Raw genomic sequence first — 18,347 nt, 5'->3', positions numbered from 1 at the left:
GCTTCCACCTCCTACCTCAGCACAAGGCCTCAAGCTTTTCCCCGAGTTGACTTTGCTCCCTGGAAGCATACACTGCCCTAGTGCAGGTTACATTAACCACGCATACAAGGATTGCAACAGGCAACTGGTTCCTCCTTTCCTATAATGGATTTTGTTTGTTTCATTTTAAATCAAGGCCCCACCCCCAAGCTGAAGCCATGGTGACAGTGCATTGCACCAGTTGCCCTGGTGACAAAGACGCTCTCCAAGCTTTAAAGCCATTTTTCTTTTTAACCAGAACAGGAAATCCCACAAATGGAGCTGTCTCTGAGGGCTAGCAAGGATAAGCAGAACACAAATAACTTGAGAGATTAGAACAAAAAAAGTATTTTTATTCCACGCCTCCTCCACGGAGCTCCAATTGGTGTATGTGGCCCTGCTCCCCAAACCCAGGCCCATATTATCCTCACAGGAACATTTTGAGGCACCTTAGGCAGAGGGATGGAGGCCCAAAATCAACCCAGTGAGCTTTGTGGCTGACCCAGGAGTCATGTGGTCTTCGTCCGACGTTCTGTCTCTGGGGTCTCTGACATGGTGCCTCTGGGCACCAATGTGCCCACGACACCTCTCTTAGCACCCATCAGGCTCCCTGCTCCTCCTGATTTTATGAAGGTTTTTAAAAGAACTTGTTTTTAAAAGAACTCCCAGTTAGAGTGCCATGCTGCAAAGCATAGTCCTGCCCTCCGCCATCTTTATTTGGGTTCAAAAGTGGTTTTGTTTTGGAACTCAGACCCCACCTCTGCTTGGTACTTAGGTTCCTGGGCAAGTTACTTTTCCTTTAGTCTCACCAGTTTGCCTTCTGAGAAATGGGTGCTTTGTGACCAGCCACACCCACCATGGCAGCCATTTTGTGAGTGCCCACGACATACTTTCAAAGTTCCAAATGTGCCCACTGACCCCCCAAAGTTGGAGACCTTTGTTCTGTTCACTTTCACTACTACTACTGCAGCACGCTGGCTGTCTGCTATTAGCATTCAGGTTTTGCACAGAACCAATGCCTGACACTCCCCCCACACATACATGGGGTGTGGGAGCAAACAAAACAGTGGTTTGCATGTGTGTGCTTTAAATCAAGAGAAGGAGCACTCCAGTTCTGGAAAGGGAAGATACCTCTTTCAACAACAATTGAAGGGGAGGGGAAAGGAGATGTCCACAAAATGATGACATTCCCAGGGATGGGGGTAGAAAGCATGGTAGCTTTGCCTTTTCCCCTCACACAAAAGGACTGTCAGCACTCCTACACTTGCGTGGTACAGTAATTGAACGCTCAGCCTCCGGACCAGTAAAAATAACTAACAGCAGAAGGCAACTATTTAGGTTGGCAAAATGAATGATAGTGTCTCCTTTTTCTGTTCTTTTTTTTTTTAAAGATCAGCGAACCATATTGCAGTTTCGAGTGTTAGGTTGTTGCATTTGCTCTGAAAAACAAATGCCACCTTGAAGGCATATAGACCCCCTCCCAATCGTTCTTCCTTCCTTGGGCCTGATTCATTGCTCAGCCTAGCAAGGTGACCAAACTCTCTTAACGTGTTTTGTCTTCAGGTGGATCAAGCTGTCCTCTGCACCCCCAAGCTCTCATTTATCGTTTTTGGACATTTCCTATCTTTTTCTTCTTCCCCAAAGACCCTCGGAGCACTCAGCAGCTAGCAATAATTAAAAGCACAACAATACAATAAACACATAGTAGTCAAAGTGTGTCAAGTCGTTAACAGCATCTAAAAGGTCTACAACAGTCAGTGCCAGAAAACCTTCCCTAGGGTGCAGCATTCTAGTCAGGGTCCCAAAAACTGGGGAGGCCCTCTCAGGTTGCCACCCACCTAACCTCTGAACAGGCCTGGCTCCAGGTTTTGGGGGGCCCTGGACAGCTGCTCCTAACATGCGAATGGGGCTGGGCAGGTGTAATTAAGGTGGTCACGCCGGCAAATACAGGCATGTGGGCCCAGAGTGCTGCTCAGGGCCACCACCAGAGGTAGCCTGGCACTGAGTTCTGAGCCTATGTGGCTGAATTTACCTGTGCTGCCTTCTTAATTTTGCTGCCCCCAGTGTGTTGTATCTTGGAAGCATGGCATGTGTAATTAAGATGGTGGTGCCAGGTAGGTTAAGGTATGTCACACGTGCACGGAGCTTCGCTTGGTGCCATTACGGGGACCACTGGTGGCAGTAGCTTGGCTATGGGCCCTTCTGGGACTGCAGCATTTGCCCAAATATCCGCCATGGCATCTGGCCTACTTCTAAAGGGGTGTGGAGGAGGCCCCAAAGAAGGGCCTCTAGGGATCATCTTTATATCTGAGCAGATTCATGTTCCTAGAGGAGTTTTCCCTTTGGATTCCCAACTGTGCCCAATATAAAACTATTAGACCAAAAAAACCCACACAAATAAAAGGGCAGATTAAAAAAAAGAATGTTTATTTGCTGAATAAGGAAACTTTTTGTAAAATTACATACAAGGACGATCACTATGCTATAGTGTACAATTTCCAATGTTTCACAATGATAATTGTAATAAATACACATAACAAAACAAGGTAGAAAGCCAAAGTTTTTTAATCAGGCAACCTACAAAACGGTTCCTCAAGTTTTATACTTGGCAGCCTTTAGATTTGTTATTTTTGTTTGTTTGTTTGTTTGTTTTTGTAAGTGCCACAGCAAAGTGTTCACATTTCTTTGGAGCATTTAAAAAAAGTGTTGAATTATGAAACATTGTCCAAAACTAATAGGCATTAGTAAACAAAACAAAAACCTAAGGCCCAGCAGATTGTAGGCTCCTAAATCTATTTAGGTTTTGGCCACTGTAAGAAAATGGGCTGCTATTTAGTGCATGGTGAATTTGGTAGCCCTGAGGCACTGAGAAATTACTGTCTATAGGCTTCACTTATTACAGAGCTCTAGAAATCTCTGCAGCAGAAGTAGCCCCCGCACCAATAGGAGTAAAACCATGCCATACGTTGAACATACACACACCAATCAAATGGTTATTCCCTTTAGGTACAATATAAGTTGTTTAGGCTTCTGGGGTTTTCTGACACCCGGACAGCTGGTGTCCTGAGCCTGTGGTATTTCCAATTCTATTTCAAGGCTATAAGGGAGGCTCCCTGATTCTCAAACGTGGTTTCCCCCATTAGGTTTTTGAAATATAGGAGTGCTCCTGCAAATGCTGGATCTATGCTAGAAGTTTAAACTGATCTTGAAAACTGTCACGGAGCTCAGCAATGGAATCTTGGGAATTCTAGTTTTATTATGTGAAGTTCTCCAACAAAAGAACTCACAGCACCCTCTGAAAGCTACAATTCCCATGACTTTGGGAGATGCTGTAACGCTTACACTAGTTTGAAATGGTAATTTCAGTAGTAGTTAAGAGTGTTATAAAAAACAGCAAGTGAAATAGGATCACACGCATTACTCTTCCCCCTGCCCCCAAAGAGAGACCAGTACTGCTGGGCACCTCCTGAGTCTCTGTCCACACCTGGGCATAGATCACGTTTGGAATTACAAGTATTTGATGTTCCTGCTAAATGACTTTTAGGCACAGAAGCAATTTGTAGGATCATTCCTATATCACATAAATTTTAATGTAGCAAACAGCCCTTAGAAACAAAACACAAGGCTTATCTGTGCTTCAGTTGTTACAATGTTTGGCAAAACAAAAAAGAAGTAGAATGAACACTTAATCATCCTCTCTTATTCAACAATGTATGGACAGTTCTGTTTTAATATAGCCTTTTTAAAATGGAAGTGGGATATTTCCATTACATTTTCCAACCACAGACCTGGGCTAAGCGAGAAAGAGGGAAAAAAGGCAACTGCCCAAACTGTTTGTTGTTAAAGTTTACTGTAAAAAGAAAAGGAATACTACATAGTAAATGGCTTTAGTTACAAAAAACATTTGTAAATTTAAGGGCCAGTAAAAATATATTGTAGAGAAGATCTTTTACAAAAGTGAGGTTCGGAACTGTGAGACAACAGTGCTCACTGTAAACATCATGAGTTCATTCGGATCCCTTGTTTGTCATTCGGAACACTGGGTTTCTTCCTCCTGAGCTCCACGGCCAACAGCACTGCAAGAATTTGCATAGAAAGCTTGACCTACTGCTTGATAAAGAAACTGAGGTTGTAGCAGAGTTAGCTGTGTTCAAAATTCATTGACCTGCATTAGTACATGGCTACACTTTACGTTATCTAGTTAGTACATATCACTGGTCTGGTGTTCTTGTAGTCCATACGTGACTTGGTAAATATATATAGTTTTAAAAACCCACACACATACTGCAGCTGGCTTTAGCCAAGTAGCGACCTTGCCTAAGGAAACTGGCTTTTTTTCTCCTTTCAGTTAACAAGGCCAAAAAGTTTTAGAATCAGACATTGCATCTATAATTATACCTGACATCTGAGTGACTTAAAACATATAGAAGGTTGCTTTCCCCGCATTAATAACCAGGAACTGGATAATTCATCTCTGCTCCCACCTCCAAATGGTGCAGCTATTCAAATCCAGAATGCAGCAATGGATGCAAGGACTTCTCTTTATAACCCAAGGAAGCACAATGAGCCACTTTCTAATACTGTAGGTCAGTCCTAGGCCACCCCTGATTTAAACTTCAATTTCTGGAGTATTGTGCATTTGTGTGTAAGACACAAAAATAGCACTCGGGGACTTCAATCGGGGCAAGGGAAGACATGACAATGCACTAGCTCATAAGACAGAGAAACAAAGAAGTGTGGCAGAGACCTGTGACAGTTCCCCACATGGGGGGTTGCCAATCAAATCTCATTTTTAAGGCGAGTCTCAAACTCTACAGCAGCACAATCAGGGATCAACGAAAAGGGTTTCACTTTTTTTCTGCGACTGACTTTTGCACATCGTTAAAATCTGTTTAAGCACTTTCTGGACATCTTCATCCATTTGGCCCTAGAAAGAAATGGAGGAGGGACCATTAGTAACGCCTGAGCAAGAACCAATACGCTAAATCCTTATTCTTTCTGAAAGGCAATTTTATATTAAAAAGATGTACCCCTTTTTCCAAACTGTACTTTAAATGCTATTCACATGTACGTGTTTGCCAAAATGCTTTCTCTCATTAGCACATAAACAAGTGAGGGCTACAACCTTTAATTGATTGTTTAGTTTTAACTGATTAAAAGCATTTTCAGTCAACTACAGAGGCATCCCCGAATAGTTAGGCAACACTTAATTATGATCAATTAACTAATTTTTTAAATATAAAAAGTACTTATCAAAATTGTTGCTGGAACACATCTTAGAAGAGGTATTCCCTACTGACGCCAATAGGGACTTTTTATCTACGTCAGCCTTCCTCAACCAGTGCCCTCCAGATGTGTTGGACTTCAACTCCCATCATTCCCGGCCAGCATGGCCATTGTGATGCTGGCTGAGCATGATAGGAGTTGGAGTCCAACACATCTAGAGGGCACCTGGTCGGATCAGCCATACTGGAGGGTGGCAGGAGATTAATTCTGATTGTGGGGAAAGAAATAAGCCTCCCACTCCTTAAATGTTAGGTTCCGAGTCAGATTCACCGCCCTACCTGTAATTAAGGGAAAACAAGGCACATAGTTGCATGCTGTTAATGCAGTGGTCTAGGAGTTCAAATTTGGACCTTTGCAACCCAATGGGGTCAGAGGGCAAAGTGTGACCAGTGTAAAAAGACCACCGGCTTAAGATTTGAAACTACTATGTAACTATGTGTGTCTTCAAGTTAATAATGTTAGTTTCTATATGAAGATATTTTTGGGCACTGGGTTGCAAAGGTACAAATTCAAACTCAAATTGGACCACTGAATTAATACATGCTACATATCAAGCAAACTTTTACTTTGCCCTTAGAAGAGGCATTCCCTTTTCTGAACCTGGAGGGAATGCCTCTCCCAAGACTGTACCTGCTGAGGCACATGCATGCATCACCTGATAATCAGAACAAAAGAATGTTGTTGTTTTTAAATTTCCGAACTATGGTTTTAGTAACATGCAGATTTAATCCACCAATTTCTTTACGCATGCAATAGCTCTAAAACAATTACAAGGAGAATTTATGAAGATGTTTTCTTACCTGCACAGCATAGAGCAGATGTGTCCTGTAAACAGATACAATATCCTGGTGTTGCTTCTTTGTTTCCTATTTTAAAAAAAGACAGCTGGGTCACGGGGTGAATATACACACAATCTATCATATGTTGGCGTTTTGAAAGGATATGGGTTTAGTTTTACGGCAAGGAGATACTGGCTACTGTAATCCAGAATGTAGCTTCGATTCACATTTCAGAATCTACATAATTAGGGTTGGTGGTGGCAGCACTGTCAAGCACACCCAAAGTCACAAATATTACGGACAAAAGACGTGTTACTCTGCAGCTGTCTCTCATGAAAAGTTTCCCCTTCCAAGGGATATCAGGCTAAGGTATTCTAATGTGGAATGTGGTCAGTTCCACTCTCTTTTCCACGTTTATATCCTACTTTTCCTCTCAGAAGTTCAAGATGGTGTACAAGGTCCCCACTCCCCTGTCCCATTTTACCTTCCCAACAACCCTGTGAAGTAGGTGAGGTTGACAGAAAGAGTGACTGGCCCAACATTAACCTTTGAAATTCATAGCGGAGTGGGGATTTGAACCTGGGTCTTCCAAGTTAGAGATTAGAACACTCTAATCACTGCACCACATTGTCTCTCTAAAGCACTGGGGAGCATGCACCCCAGGGGGTGCGCAAGACGATCCACCTGCCTCCTGCTGCTCCTATGAGCTGCCGCTGTGTGCAAGGAGGGTGGCGGCAGTGGTGGCGGCTGAAGGGAAGCAGGAAGGAGATTAACCCTTCCCACTCTGCAAAGTGGAAGGTTAACCCTTCCCACTGTCCTTTCACTTTCCTCTCAGCTTCCATCTTGCCAAGGGAGAGAGGGAAGGAGATTAACTCTTCCCACTCTCCTTTCGAAGCTGAGAAGGAAGTGGGACTTTCCTCTCCCATCCTGCCAAAGGAGAGCGGGGAGGGTTAACAGCCCAGGCCAAGCCACGTCGGCCAAGGAATGGGGACTCTGTGCAGGGTGCAGGGCTGGCGACCAGGATTCCTGGCTCTGGCGCAGGCAGGAACCCGGCCAAGCACACCTTTCCCTCCTTGCAAGTTGACAGTGCTACCCTCGCTTGATCATCAGCATATAGCAATGACATGTGCACAGTTAAGTGGATTTACAGATTATATTAATAATAATTTTTTAAGTGAGAGCAAAAAGGGGGTTTGTACTAATAAAATAATTTTTTAAAAAAATATATTGTTTATTTCATCTTTATCTCATCCTGTTTAATTTTTATTTTTTGTGTATTTTTTATAATGTACATAATATATTAGTACAGTAGTACATGTATATAATTTATAAACATGTTTATAATGAGGGGTGTGTGCTCAAAATTTTTTCACTGAGAGGGGTGCGCGCGCGATCAAAAAAGTTTGGACACCACTGCTCTAGAGCACGGTCTAGTACATATGCAGCCCTCCCCTTGGTGTGATTTTTGTCTCTAATCTACCAAATTGGACAGCAGGCAGGAGTGCAGAGCAGTGGAAAAAGAAGCCCAAGTGTCAACATCAGCAGTTAAAGACTTCTACTGTGACTGTTGCTTTAGATAAATCCGGGATACTCCTAAAGCAGCTAATGTTCACACAGCCTCCAAATAATCCAGAAATCACTGCCCGGTGCTATGTAAGCCGAGAACATGGGAACCTCAAGGTATTTGGCATGAATGCTGTGGAAGGACACCACATTCTACTGCAGTCATAGAAACCTGGGTCCACTGTGGACTAGCACTCAAGTTACATTGTTACTTATTATATTTTTAGTCTGCCCAATAACCAAAATTCTTTGGGTGGGTTACCTGATAAAAAGTATAAAACAGTGCACAACAGAAACAACAATCACCACAAAAATGCAGTATGAAGTATTTCAAACCAGCCATTCTGGCACTCTGGGCAAAACTAAACTATCTAAAAGGAATGTCTTTGTCCAGTGCCAAAAAGATAATAGGGAGGGCAGAAGACTAAACGGTCTTCTGGTCCATTCATCACTCCAGCTACTTCATTTAATTCTCATTCACACTTTATCTTTACAGCATGTGGAGCCAGGCCAGAGTAGGGGTGGAATATGGCAGGCATTAAGACCCCAAGGAGGGAACCCAGATCTGCAAGCCTACCAAGTGACAGCCGCTGCCATAACCAGGGGCAAGGTGCTTGGGAGCACCCCTGAATGACAAAGCAACCAAGGTCACTTGCTATTTTGCATGGGCAAAGAGGGTTTCCATTCTGCTGGGGCCAAACATGGTGCATCTCTCTGCTGATTAGTAAAGGTGGCAGATACTATTATGACAACTCTATAGGCAGCAGGGACAATACTATTCTGGATTACTCTGTCCCATTTCATAAGTTACTGAGGCCTTTGCATGGCAGAGGAGCAGCAAACCCTCTCCTTCCACAGCACATATCTCATCGTATGTAAGCCAGTCAACTCCCGGCTAATGACTGTGTGGATATCTGGCTTATGCCATTCTTCCCCCTCAAGAAGGGGGTGGGTGGGGAGTTCACTTGAGTCAGGCATCCATATAATCCAGGGTCACTGGGGAGTGCCCAGCACCAGGGCCAGCGTCAAAGGTAGGCATGGTCGGGCAGCTGCCAGGGGACCTCAGTTCAGCAGGGGCCTACTAACAAGTACATTGCAACTAGCCCATCGCAACTTGTTTGTTCACTTGCCTCTTGCTCTGACCCAGACATAGCGGGTGGTGAGAAGGAGGAGCAATAGATGCCACGGCTGATTTCCCTGCCTGTCAAGCAAGAAGTGATAGGAATGATGGGAAAGAGGAAGAGAAGCAGCAGCAACTGGTGACAATGGTGGTGGGAAGGTAGACTCACCGAGGAAGGGGTCCCGTTTAGGGTGTTTTGCTCAAGGGCCCTCAAAAGCCTAGAGCCAGCACTGCCCAGCACACACGCGCATACACACAAGACCAGCATGGTGGAAGGCAGAGGGTACGCCACTGCTCCAGTACACCAAGGCCCCATAGATGCATGGACAACTAGGGCTGTATCAGCTTTCCCCAATGCAGTGGCCTCCAGATTCTTTGGACTGCCATCTGAACCAAGCAGCATGCCCAATGGTTAGAGGTGATGGGAGTTGTAGGGCACCGGACTGGGGAACGCTAAGCTACATCTTAGCGGGATCATTCCCCCAATTCCCTGAGGCATCCCCACAGATCCTTGCCTGCTACTGGTTCTCTGAAGGACTCAAGAGAGTATTTCTGTATCCATTTTCACCATATGGAAGACCTCAGCCCCCGACTAGAAGATACCTACATCTGCTTATTCACACAGTTAAGTAACCTATAAACTTACAGCCAGCTGGTTTTGTAGCTGCTTGACTTGTTGTTGCAACACCTCCAGCTGCTGGCTTTGCCTTTTGGGTGTACCAGTCGAGTAAGACAGCTGGGAGAGACTGTTCAATGCTTCCTTTAATTTGATAACTTCTTTAGACATGTCTGTTATCTGGTTAGGGGGGAAAAAAAGGGGGGGGGGACATTTCATTACAAGGTAGAGGCTTTGGCCCAGAGCAGATGTTATCCTTAAGTGTGGTTTGTTGCCTTAACCCTGGTAATGATCTCAAAACAGTGAAACCACCAACAGGCATGTATAGGGAGACACCAATGACAACAGCTTGCAAGCAGAGGGGCCGTAAAGGTGGGAAAGCAGCCTCAACCATGGTCTGCTTGATGCAGATGCAATGCTTAGTCATAGCTAATGCAATCCATGGTTTCACACACTTCAGCCTATAGTTCAAAAGGCCATTTTTAACCAGGTTTTCAATATTCAGTGCTAACTCTTAACCATGGTTAAGCATTATGCTCACACAAGGGATATATCCCTTCCCCTTCTTGCCCAAAGGAACATATTGATAAAAATCTATGAAGCCCAAGGCCCCTCTCCGACACATTTTGTGCTGCCTCTGCTCCAGTCCTATAGGCTTAGCATGCATTTGTTCCAAGCTATGTGCAACTATAGCGCCTTACTAATGCTAGCTAACCCAGATCTACATTAATTCATTCCTGGCTGCATCATCCTTCTCTCTGACTCACCTCCCTTACTCCTTTATTTGAAGGATGCTCAGACAAAGCCCTCCAATGTACATATCCAAAATTTGGATGGTACCCACTGGTCCCGCCCCTGATGTTCATGTGCCTGCTGTTCCTTCTCCCTACCTCCACACATCCAGCAGAAGGAGGCCTACATGCGCAATCTAAGCTAACCTGGAACCTTGAGCCATTGGGGTTACTGATACTATAGAGATTCTACATGTCTACAGCCCCCATTCCAAAGCTCCACTGAACACATGGAAGTCAGGGCCAATGACTTCCCTTTCCACATGTTGGGCATATATGCAGATGTTGGGTTTCATTTGAACAGTGGAGCTTTTGCTCAGTTCCCATCTAAACATGCTTAAGAGAATGTCTGCCTAGTCCAGCCAACCCCCAACCTGTTGCCCTCCAGATGTTTTGGACTACAACTCACATTGATGGGTGACGACCAGGAAGAGGGCCCTTTCTGCTGTGGCACCCCAGCTATGGAATGAGCTGCCTGGAGAGGTTTGCCTGGCGCCTACATTGTACTCCTTTCGACGCCCAGTGAACACCTTTTTATTTTCCCAGTATTTAAGCATTTCTGCATTCTAGTCTTTTAGCTCTGCTGTTCAAATCTGTAGTTTAAATCTCTGCATTGCTGTTAGGTTTTATTCTGGTTGTACCTTTATATTGTAGTTTTAAGCTTTTATATTGTTTTATGTTGTACTTCGTGGTTTTGATTTTTGTGAACCGCCCAGACAGTTTTGGCTATTGGACGGGATAGAAATGTAATAAATAAAAATTGTCCCCGACCATCAACCATGCTGACTGAGGATGATGGGAGTGAGAGCCCGACACATCTGCAGGACACCAGGTTGGGGAAGGCTGGCCTAGTTCTCCAAACTCCTTGATACTGCAACCACAAGTTCACACAAGGGTGCTGCACGGAAACATGCTGGGATGTGGGAAACGGTTTCTATGCTTATGTTGTTAGCTGTGTCCATGGCACAAAAACAGCTCTGGGAGTCTGGTCTGGCCCAGGATCCCCACCTGTGGCAGACTGCTCCAGCGGCAGCTAGCAACATAGCACAGTTACCTTGGTTTCTGGCAAAGTGATCTGGTTAACCAGCCCTTGAATGAAATTGCCTTGGGGGCCGGCTCTAGACTACAGGACACTCATCAGCCCTCCCTGTTTTGAGGCATCAGATCCACCAACCTTTTTATCTTTGTCCTCTTCCATTTTTGAGGAACTCTCCGAAGCTTTTTTCATTTCAAGTAGTTCTTCTTGGGCTTGATGGTACTGATGAAGCAGTCCTTTGATTTCTTGCTCCTTGGCCTCGAGGAGCGCTTGGAGGCTCTCTTTCTCCCCCTTCATTTGCGAGATTTCCTTCCTCAACTGTGCAAGATCTGCAGACAAGTTCTCCCTCTCTTTCACCAAGTCCTTCAGCCTGGATGACAAGGAGTTGACTTCGCCTTCCGATGTGGACCGGAGCTCTTCATACAGCGCTCTGGGCACCATGGCTTCACATACTGCAGCTTCTTCTTCTAACAGTTCCTTCTGAAGGCGCTGCACCTCACTTTCCTTGTGAAGAAGCTGCTCTTTGAGCTCAGCTATTTCTTCCTCCATTTCCTTCACCGAGGTCCTGAGAGCAGTGACCACCTGGAGATGCTCAGTGACGGAGACAGAGTTCTTCTTCTGGGAGTCAACCAGGCTTTGGAGTTGTGTTGCTTCGCTTAAGACCTTTGCATACTGAGCCTTCATTTCCAACAGTGCACCCTCCGCTTGCTCTCTCTGTAAGGCAGTGACCTCCATCAGCCTCTCATGCTCCTCCAGAGGTATGCACCCTGAATTGGCATCCTCTGGAATGCTCCTCTTCCTGCAGTCTTCAAGCTCTACCTGGGCTTCTTTGTACATCAGAGAAAGCTCATTGACCTGCTTGTTTAGCTCATTTATCATCCTATTCTTTGCATCCCTCACCTCCGCAGTCTCCTTGCTGTGCCCCGACTCCATCTGACCTTTCAGTTTGTCTTGCAGCTTTCTGATCTCCTCCTGTCCCTCCTTGTACCTCTCAATCAGCAGAGCCTTCTCTTGGTTTATATTCTCAATAACCAAGCAGTAAGAACTTTTCATCTCCTCGCACTCTTCCGCCGACATTGTGCCGGCCGCGTTTCTCTCTCTCTCCCCTAACTTTTCCTCCAGTTCTCTCACTCTCGCTCTAAGCTTCTCGCCATCTTCTTGGGCTCTCCTCAGCTCATCTTTCAGCAGTTCAACCTCCTCACACGTCGCTCTGAGCTCCTGCAGGTCAGCTTCTTTGCCTTCCGAATCTACCAGACCCAACTTCATCTGCCTTTGGACGTGCAGAACCTCCTTCATCGCTTCTTCATACTTGCTTTGGGTTTCTTTCAGTTTCTGATTAAGGTCAGAGCCATTCTCCGAAATCTCTGAGCTGTTTAACAAGTGAACTGTTTCTACTGCTCCAGACTGAAGCTGGGTCTCCAAGTGCCGCCTCTTTGCTTCCGAGCTATCCAGTCTCTTTTGCACTTCCTTTAGGTTGTCCTGCAGCTGTTTAATTTTTACTTCATTATTGCTTGCCTCTTCCTGAGCCTGGGCTAAGCTCAGGGAAGAGGAGCTGATTTCCTGAGCTGCTGCCGTTGAGCTCTCGCTTAGCCTGTCTGTTGAGTGATCAAACTCCAGGTGAGTAGATTGAGAAGAATCCAGCGTGGTGTCCATGTCCTCTATTTTGAGTGCTCTTGCCTGTAGATACAGCAGATGGCAGTATTAAACAATCACATTTGATTCTTTGGGAATACAATTAATTTCTTCCCCCTCTGCTCAAGAAGTGTCAACCACTGGAACCTAGATTTTTTCCCCCCAAGGATGCAGTCATCAAAAAAACTTTACCCCACAATATTAGAATATAAGAATTGCATTGCTGGGTCAAGGCTAGAGGTCTACCATCCAGCACTCCATTTTCTTCCTTGGTCAACCAGATGCCAGCCACTGTTCCACCCCACCATAAGGATCATGCTGTGGTGATATTCCCAAAAGGACCCAATCCCAATGCAGTCTGATTAGCACTTCTGAAATGAAACCACTTCTGGTAGTGGCATAGATGGCTCGAGCCATAGTGATGATGGGGTAGAGATGGGGTCAAACTGCACTTCAGACCCATCTTGTGTCTTCAGATGGGTCACACTTCAGGCTAAAATTCAGTATTTCTCCATTCTGACATTTGAAGTTTCTCTCTCTCTCTCTAAAGGTACCACCACTGTTTGTGCCATGGACAGTTCTAATACATACCTGTAATTTTTCTTGCAGTTTCTTATTATGCAAAGTCAAAGAAGCAATTTTTGTTTGCAACAGTAAAAGCAGATCTTGCTGGTCTGTTTCTGAACTCACATCCAATAAGCTATCAGCACCTTTTAAAAGGGAAGGGAAGATGAAAGAATAAGATTATTTATGATTCCAGCCTTCATTGTATTTACTGCTTTCAGCCAACTCATGTTAGGCAAATTGAGAGAAGGCAAGACAATACTTTTACTGGCTAGCCTCTTTTGGCAAAATAGAATACAAGTTTATCTTATACATTAGACCAGTCTTTCCCACAATGATGCCCCTCTAGATGTGCTGTGCTATAAATCCCATCATCCCCACCCAGCATGCTGTTCACATGGACAACACCAGGTTACAGAAGGCTGTGTAAGACTAACATGTCTGTGCTTTTGGATGGTACTGCATTTAGCTCTTATGAAATCGAAATCCATGCCTCTCATTAAGAGACCACAAACAAACAAACAAACAAACAAACAAACAAACTAGAGTGACAGACCATCTCCAGTTGTGGTAAAACTTGAAAGCCACCATTTGGCCACAGCATGAAGAACTTTATCAGGAGGGCTTTAAACTGAATGCTACGGGGAAGGGAGACATAAAGTTGCAGATAACAACAGACGAAGGCTCATGCACCGGAGAGCTCTAATAGCGCCCAATAATAGTCTTCACAAACATGTAGGAAGAAAGCCAGACCATGAAGCACATGGTCTTCGATGTCTATATACCAATGCCCAGAGTATGGGAAACAAACAGAACGAACTTCAACTCTTAATACAGGAGGGAAATTATGACTTGATAGCGTAACTGAGACTTGGTGGGATGACTCTCATGACTGAAATACAGCAATTGAAGGATATAACTTGTTCAAAAAGAACAGGAGGAACAGAAAGGGAGGTGGGGTTGCACTGTATGCGAAAAACACATATCTCTGCACAGAAATACAGGAGGATGACCTCCAGGAAATTCCTGACTTGTGTGGCGGATAACTTCCTCCTACAGAAAGTAGGGGAAGGAACTAGAGGATTGGCTCTCCTTAACTTGATCCTAACCAAGAGAGATGACATAGTGGATAAAGTAGCAGTTACAGGAAGCGACCATGTTATACTTGAGTTCATGGTTCTAAAGGAAGCAAAAGCCGAGTGTAGTCAAACGTGTACCCTGGATTTTAGGAAAGCTGATTTTAATAAACTCAGAACAATGATCAGTAAGGTCCTATGGCAAGCAACTCTAACGAGAAAAGGAGTCCAAAATGGGTGGGAGTTTTTAAAAAAGGAAATTCTCAAGGCACAATTACAAACAATTCCAACAAGAAGAAAAGGTGGAAGACAACAGAAGAAGCCAATGTGGCTTCACAAAAAGCTTAGATATGACCTGAAAGCAAAAAAGGACACATATAGGAAGTGGAGAGAAGGCCAAAGGAAGAGTACAGGCAGGTAGCACAGAATGGCAAGGATGGCGTCAGGAAGGCTAAAGCTGAGAACGAGCTGAGGTTAGCGAGGGATGCTAAAAACAACAAAAAAGCTTTCTTCAGCTACATGCATAGTAAAAGGCAGAGGAAAGAAATGGTGGTTCAGCTATTAAGTAAAGTTGGCAAAATGATAACAGATGACAAAGAAAAGGCAGAAGTGCTCAATTCCTACTTTGGCTCAGTCTTCTCCCAAAAGAGGGTCTATGAGCCCCCTGGCAAAGGCAAAGTACAGGCTGAAGGGGCAGGACTGCAGCTTGAGATCGACAGGCATATGGTGAAGGAACACCTAATTACTTTGAATGAGTTCAGATCTCCCGGGCCAGATGAACTGCACCCTAGAGTAATACAGGAACTGGTAGAAGAACTCTCAGAGCCACTGTCTATTATCTTTGAGAAATTATGGAGGACGGGTGAAGTGCCAGGTGACTGGAGGAGGGCTAATGTTGTCCCTATCTTCAAAAAGGGTAAAAAGGAGGAACCTGGGAACTACAGACCAGCCAGTCTGACATCAATCTTTGGGAAAATTCTGGAGCAGATGATAAAGCAATCCATCTATAAGCACCTTGAAAACAATGCAGTGATCACTCAAAGCCAACATGGATTTGTCAAGAACAAATCCTGCCAGACAAATTTGATCTCATTTTTTGATCAAGTAACCTCCCTTGTGGACTGTGGGAATGCTGTCGACATAATAAAGAGCCAGTGTAGTGTAGTGGTGAGAGTGACGGACTGGGAGCCGGGAGATCCGGGTTCTAGTCCCCACTTGGCCATGGAAGCTCACTGGGTGACTTTGGGCCAGTCACAGACTCTCAGCCCAACCTACCTCATAGGGTTGTTGTTGTGAGGATACAACGGTGAGGAGGAGGATAATGTAAGCCGCCTTGAGTTCCTTGCAAGAGGGAGAAAGGCGGGGTATAAATGCAATAACTAACTAAATAAATAAATAAAATATACCTCGACTTCAGCAAAGCTTTCGACAAAGTGCCCCATGATATCCTGATGAGCAAACTAGCTCAAAGTGGGCTAGATGAAACAACGATCCGGTGGATCCACAGTTGGCTACAAAATCGGACTCAAAGCGTGCTTATCAATGGGTTCTTCTCAAACTGGGGAAAGATAAAGAGTGGGGTACCGCAGGGCTCAGTCCTGGGCCCAGTGCTCTTCAACATTTTTATTAATGACTTGGAGGAGGAGGTGCAGGGAATGCTAATCAAATTTGCAGATGACACAAAATTGGGAGGGATAGCTAATACTTTGGAAGACAGAAACAAAATTCAAAGTGATCTGGATAGAATGGAGTGCTGGGCAGAAAACAGAATGAAATTTAACAGGGATAAATGCCAAGTTCTGCACCTAGGAACAAGAAACCAAATGCACAGTTACAAGATGGGGGATACGTGGCTCAACAACACTGCAAGTGAGAAGGATCTTGGAACTGTTGTAGATCACAAAATGAGCCAACAATGTGATGTGTCTGCAAAAAAGGCAAATGCTATTTTGAGCTGCATGAATAGAAGCACAGCTTCCAAATCCCAGGAAGTACTAGTTCCCCTCTACTCAGCACTGTTAGGCCTCATCTGGAGTACTATGTCCAGTTCTGGGCACCACATTTTAAGAAGGATGCAGACAAGCTGGAGAGGGTTCAGAGGAGGGCAACAAAGATGATCAGGGGACTGGAAACAAAGCCCTATGAAGAGAGACTGAAGGAACTGGGCATATTTAGCCTTGAGAAGAGAAGACTGAGGGGAGATAGGATAGCGCTCCTCAAGTACTTGAAATTTTGTCCCAGAGAGGAAGGCCAGGATCTCTTCTCAATCATCCCAGAGTGCAGGACACAGAATAATGGGCTCAAGTTATAGGAAGCCAGATTCCGGCTGAACATCAGGAAAAACGTCCTGACTGTTAGGGCAATACGACAATGGAACCAATGACCCAGGGAGGTGGTGGGCTCTCCCACACTGGAGGCATTCAAGACGAGGCTGGACAGCCATCTGTCGGGATGTTCTGACTTGGGATTCCGGCACTGAGCAGGGGGGTAGACTCGATGGCCTTGTAGGCCCCTTCCAACCCTACTATTCTATGATTCTATGACCATGATTCTGTATGGCAGGGGTTGGCAACATGCGGCCCACTTGCTGCATGCCCACCCACCCCGGCCTTAAGCACAGCCACCCTGCTGCTGAATTTGCCGCTGAATTACAGCATAGGTAGCTTGCCAGTGAATTACAGCAGTAAACCATGACTGGGCCTAAAAAGGGCAAACTCAGCTTTAAAACCTCGGGTCAAAGCTAAATTTGCCCTTTGTAGGCTACCGTTGTGGTTTGCCACTCTAACTCATTAGCAAAATAGCCATTTTTTTGTGTGCTGCCACTGCCGAAATACTGCTGCAGTGGATGGTTGAACTTGGCCCCCAGAGGCCCCAAAGCTGACCACCCCAGCTCAGTGGGCTCACAGCTGTGTCATCCTAGGCCTTGAGATTGCTATGGTGAAAGCTATATACTACACACTGGAAGTTAGAGTGGAAACCTGTTCAGAATAAGGACATCAGTGGTGGGCATCTTTATTCTTTTTCTATCTCTAGGGAAGAGATTCACACAGAGTGCCATCTTAACCTTGGAAAGCTGCTTTTCTCTCCATTTTACTTCTCACCCACTGCCATCCCTGGCACATCAGACTCCTGGTGGAGGCTCCTGTCTACGAAAGCTCAGTCAGACTCTGTTGTGCCACAAGACACACTGGGCACGTTCACACGTCATGCTAGCCCACGATGGGTGATGAGCCACGCAGGGTGGGTTATTTTGTGAACAACCCACCCTGCGTGGTTAGTGCACTCGCCAGACGAGCAGGCAACCAATGTGTGGCCTGTTGGCCCTCTCGTCCCGCTCCCCCTCAGTCCACCACCTGGCATCCTAGGGGGCCTGGCGGCAGACCCATCTTGTCTGCCACCAAGTCCCCTTTCCCAACTCCGATCATGATCTTGATCACACTTGGAGCCCTTTTTCAATTTTCCCATTCCCATAAATGTTTCCATACTTCCCCATGCCTGGGGAATGTGCACAAATGGTTTTTCCCCCCCTTCTGTTTTCTGCAGATGCACATGATCACAACAGTGGGAAACCGAAGGATATCGGCTTGCCCCTCTTGCGCCCCTGTATGTTGCACTTGGCAAACATACAGGGGTGCAGGAGGGGCAAGCCTGTACTAAGTCCCCTTCCCTGGAAAGATCCCTCAAGCCGCCTCAGTTTTGAGAGCTGCTAAAACTGATGCAGCAAGAGTGATCTTAAGGGCATTTTTAAATTACTAAAGGCTAGAAAAATATAAGGGGGCCCCATGCCAAAAAACGGGGGTGGTGGGGGTGAAATCTAACCCCCTGCCAAGGGCTATGTTGCCCCAACAGTCCTTGGTGGGTGGGTG

At 45.4% G+C, this 18,347-nt stretch overlaps 1 protein-coding gene across 2 annotated transcripts in view; it reads right to left on the bottom strand.

Moving 5' to 3' along the window:
- Positions 1 to 2,428: 2,428 nt before the first annotated feature.
- RAI14 (retinoic acid induced 14) overlaps positions 2,429 to 18,347 on the bottom strand; it is a 157,738-nt gene continuing 141,819 nt past the window's right edge. The window contains exons 14-19 of one of the 2 annotated variants that reach the window (XM_084833030.1): positions 13,433 to 13,551; positions 11,348 to 12,886; positions 9,413 to 9,562; positions 6,105 to 6,170; positions 4,888 to 4,945; positions 2,429 to 4,094 (exon numbers count right to left, since the gene is read on the bottom strand). In XM_084833030.1, coding sequence (XP_084689156.1) covers positions 4,018 to 4,094; positions 4,888 to 4,945; positions 6,105 to 6,170; positions 9,413 to 9,562; positions 11,348 to 12,886; positions 13,433 to 13,551 — 2,009 coding nt within the window. In that variant the 3' untranslated portion in view covers positions 2,429 to 4,017. Of the gene's footprint in view, positions 4,095 to 4,765; positions 4,946 to 6,104; positions 6,171 to 9,412; positions 9,563 to 11,347; positions 12,887 to 13,432; positions 13,552 to 18,347 lie in introns of both variants that reach the window. The other variant, XM_084833032.1, reaches the window with a different exon arrangement.

This window comes from Heloderma suspectum, chromosome 2 (genome assembly GCF_057233095.1).
Source record: "Heloderma suspectum isolate Gila_16-S chromosome 2, 16-S_ref, whole genome shotgun sequence".
Taxonomy (NCBI): Eukaryota; Metazoa; Chordata; class Lepidosauria; order Squamata; family Helodermatidae; genus Heloderma; species Heloderma suspectum.
Note: the sequence above shows the minus strand (reverse complement) of the source record. Positions and strands in the feature narration are given on the sequence as shown.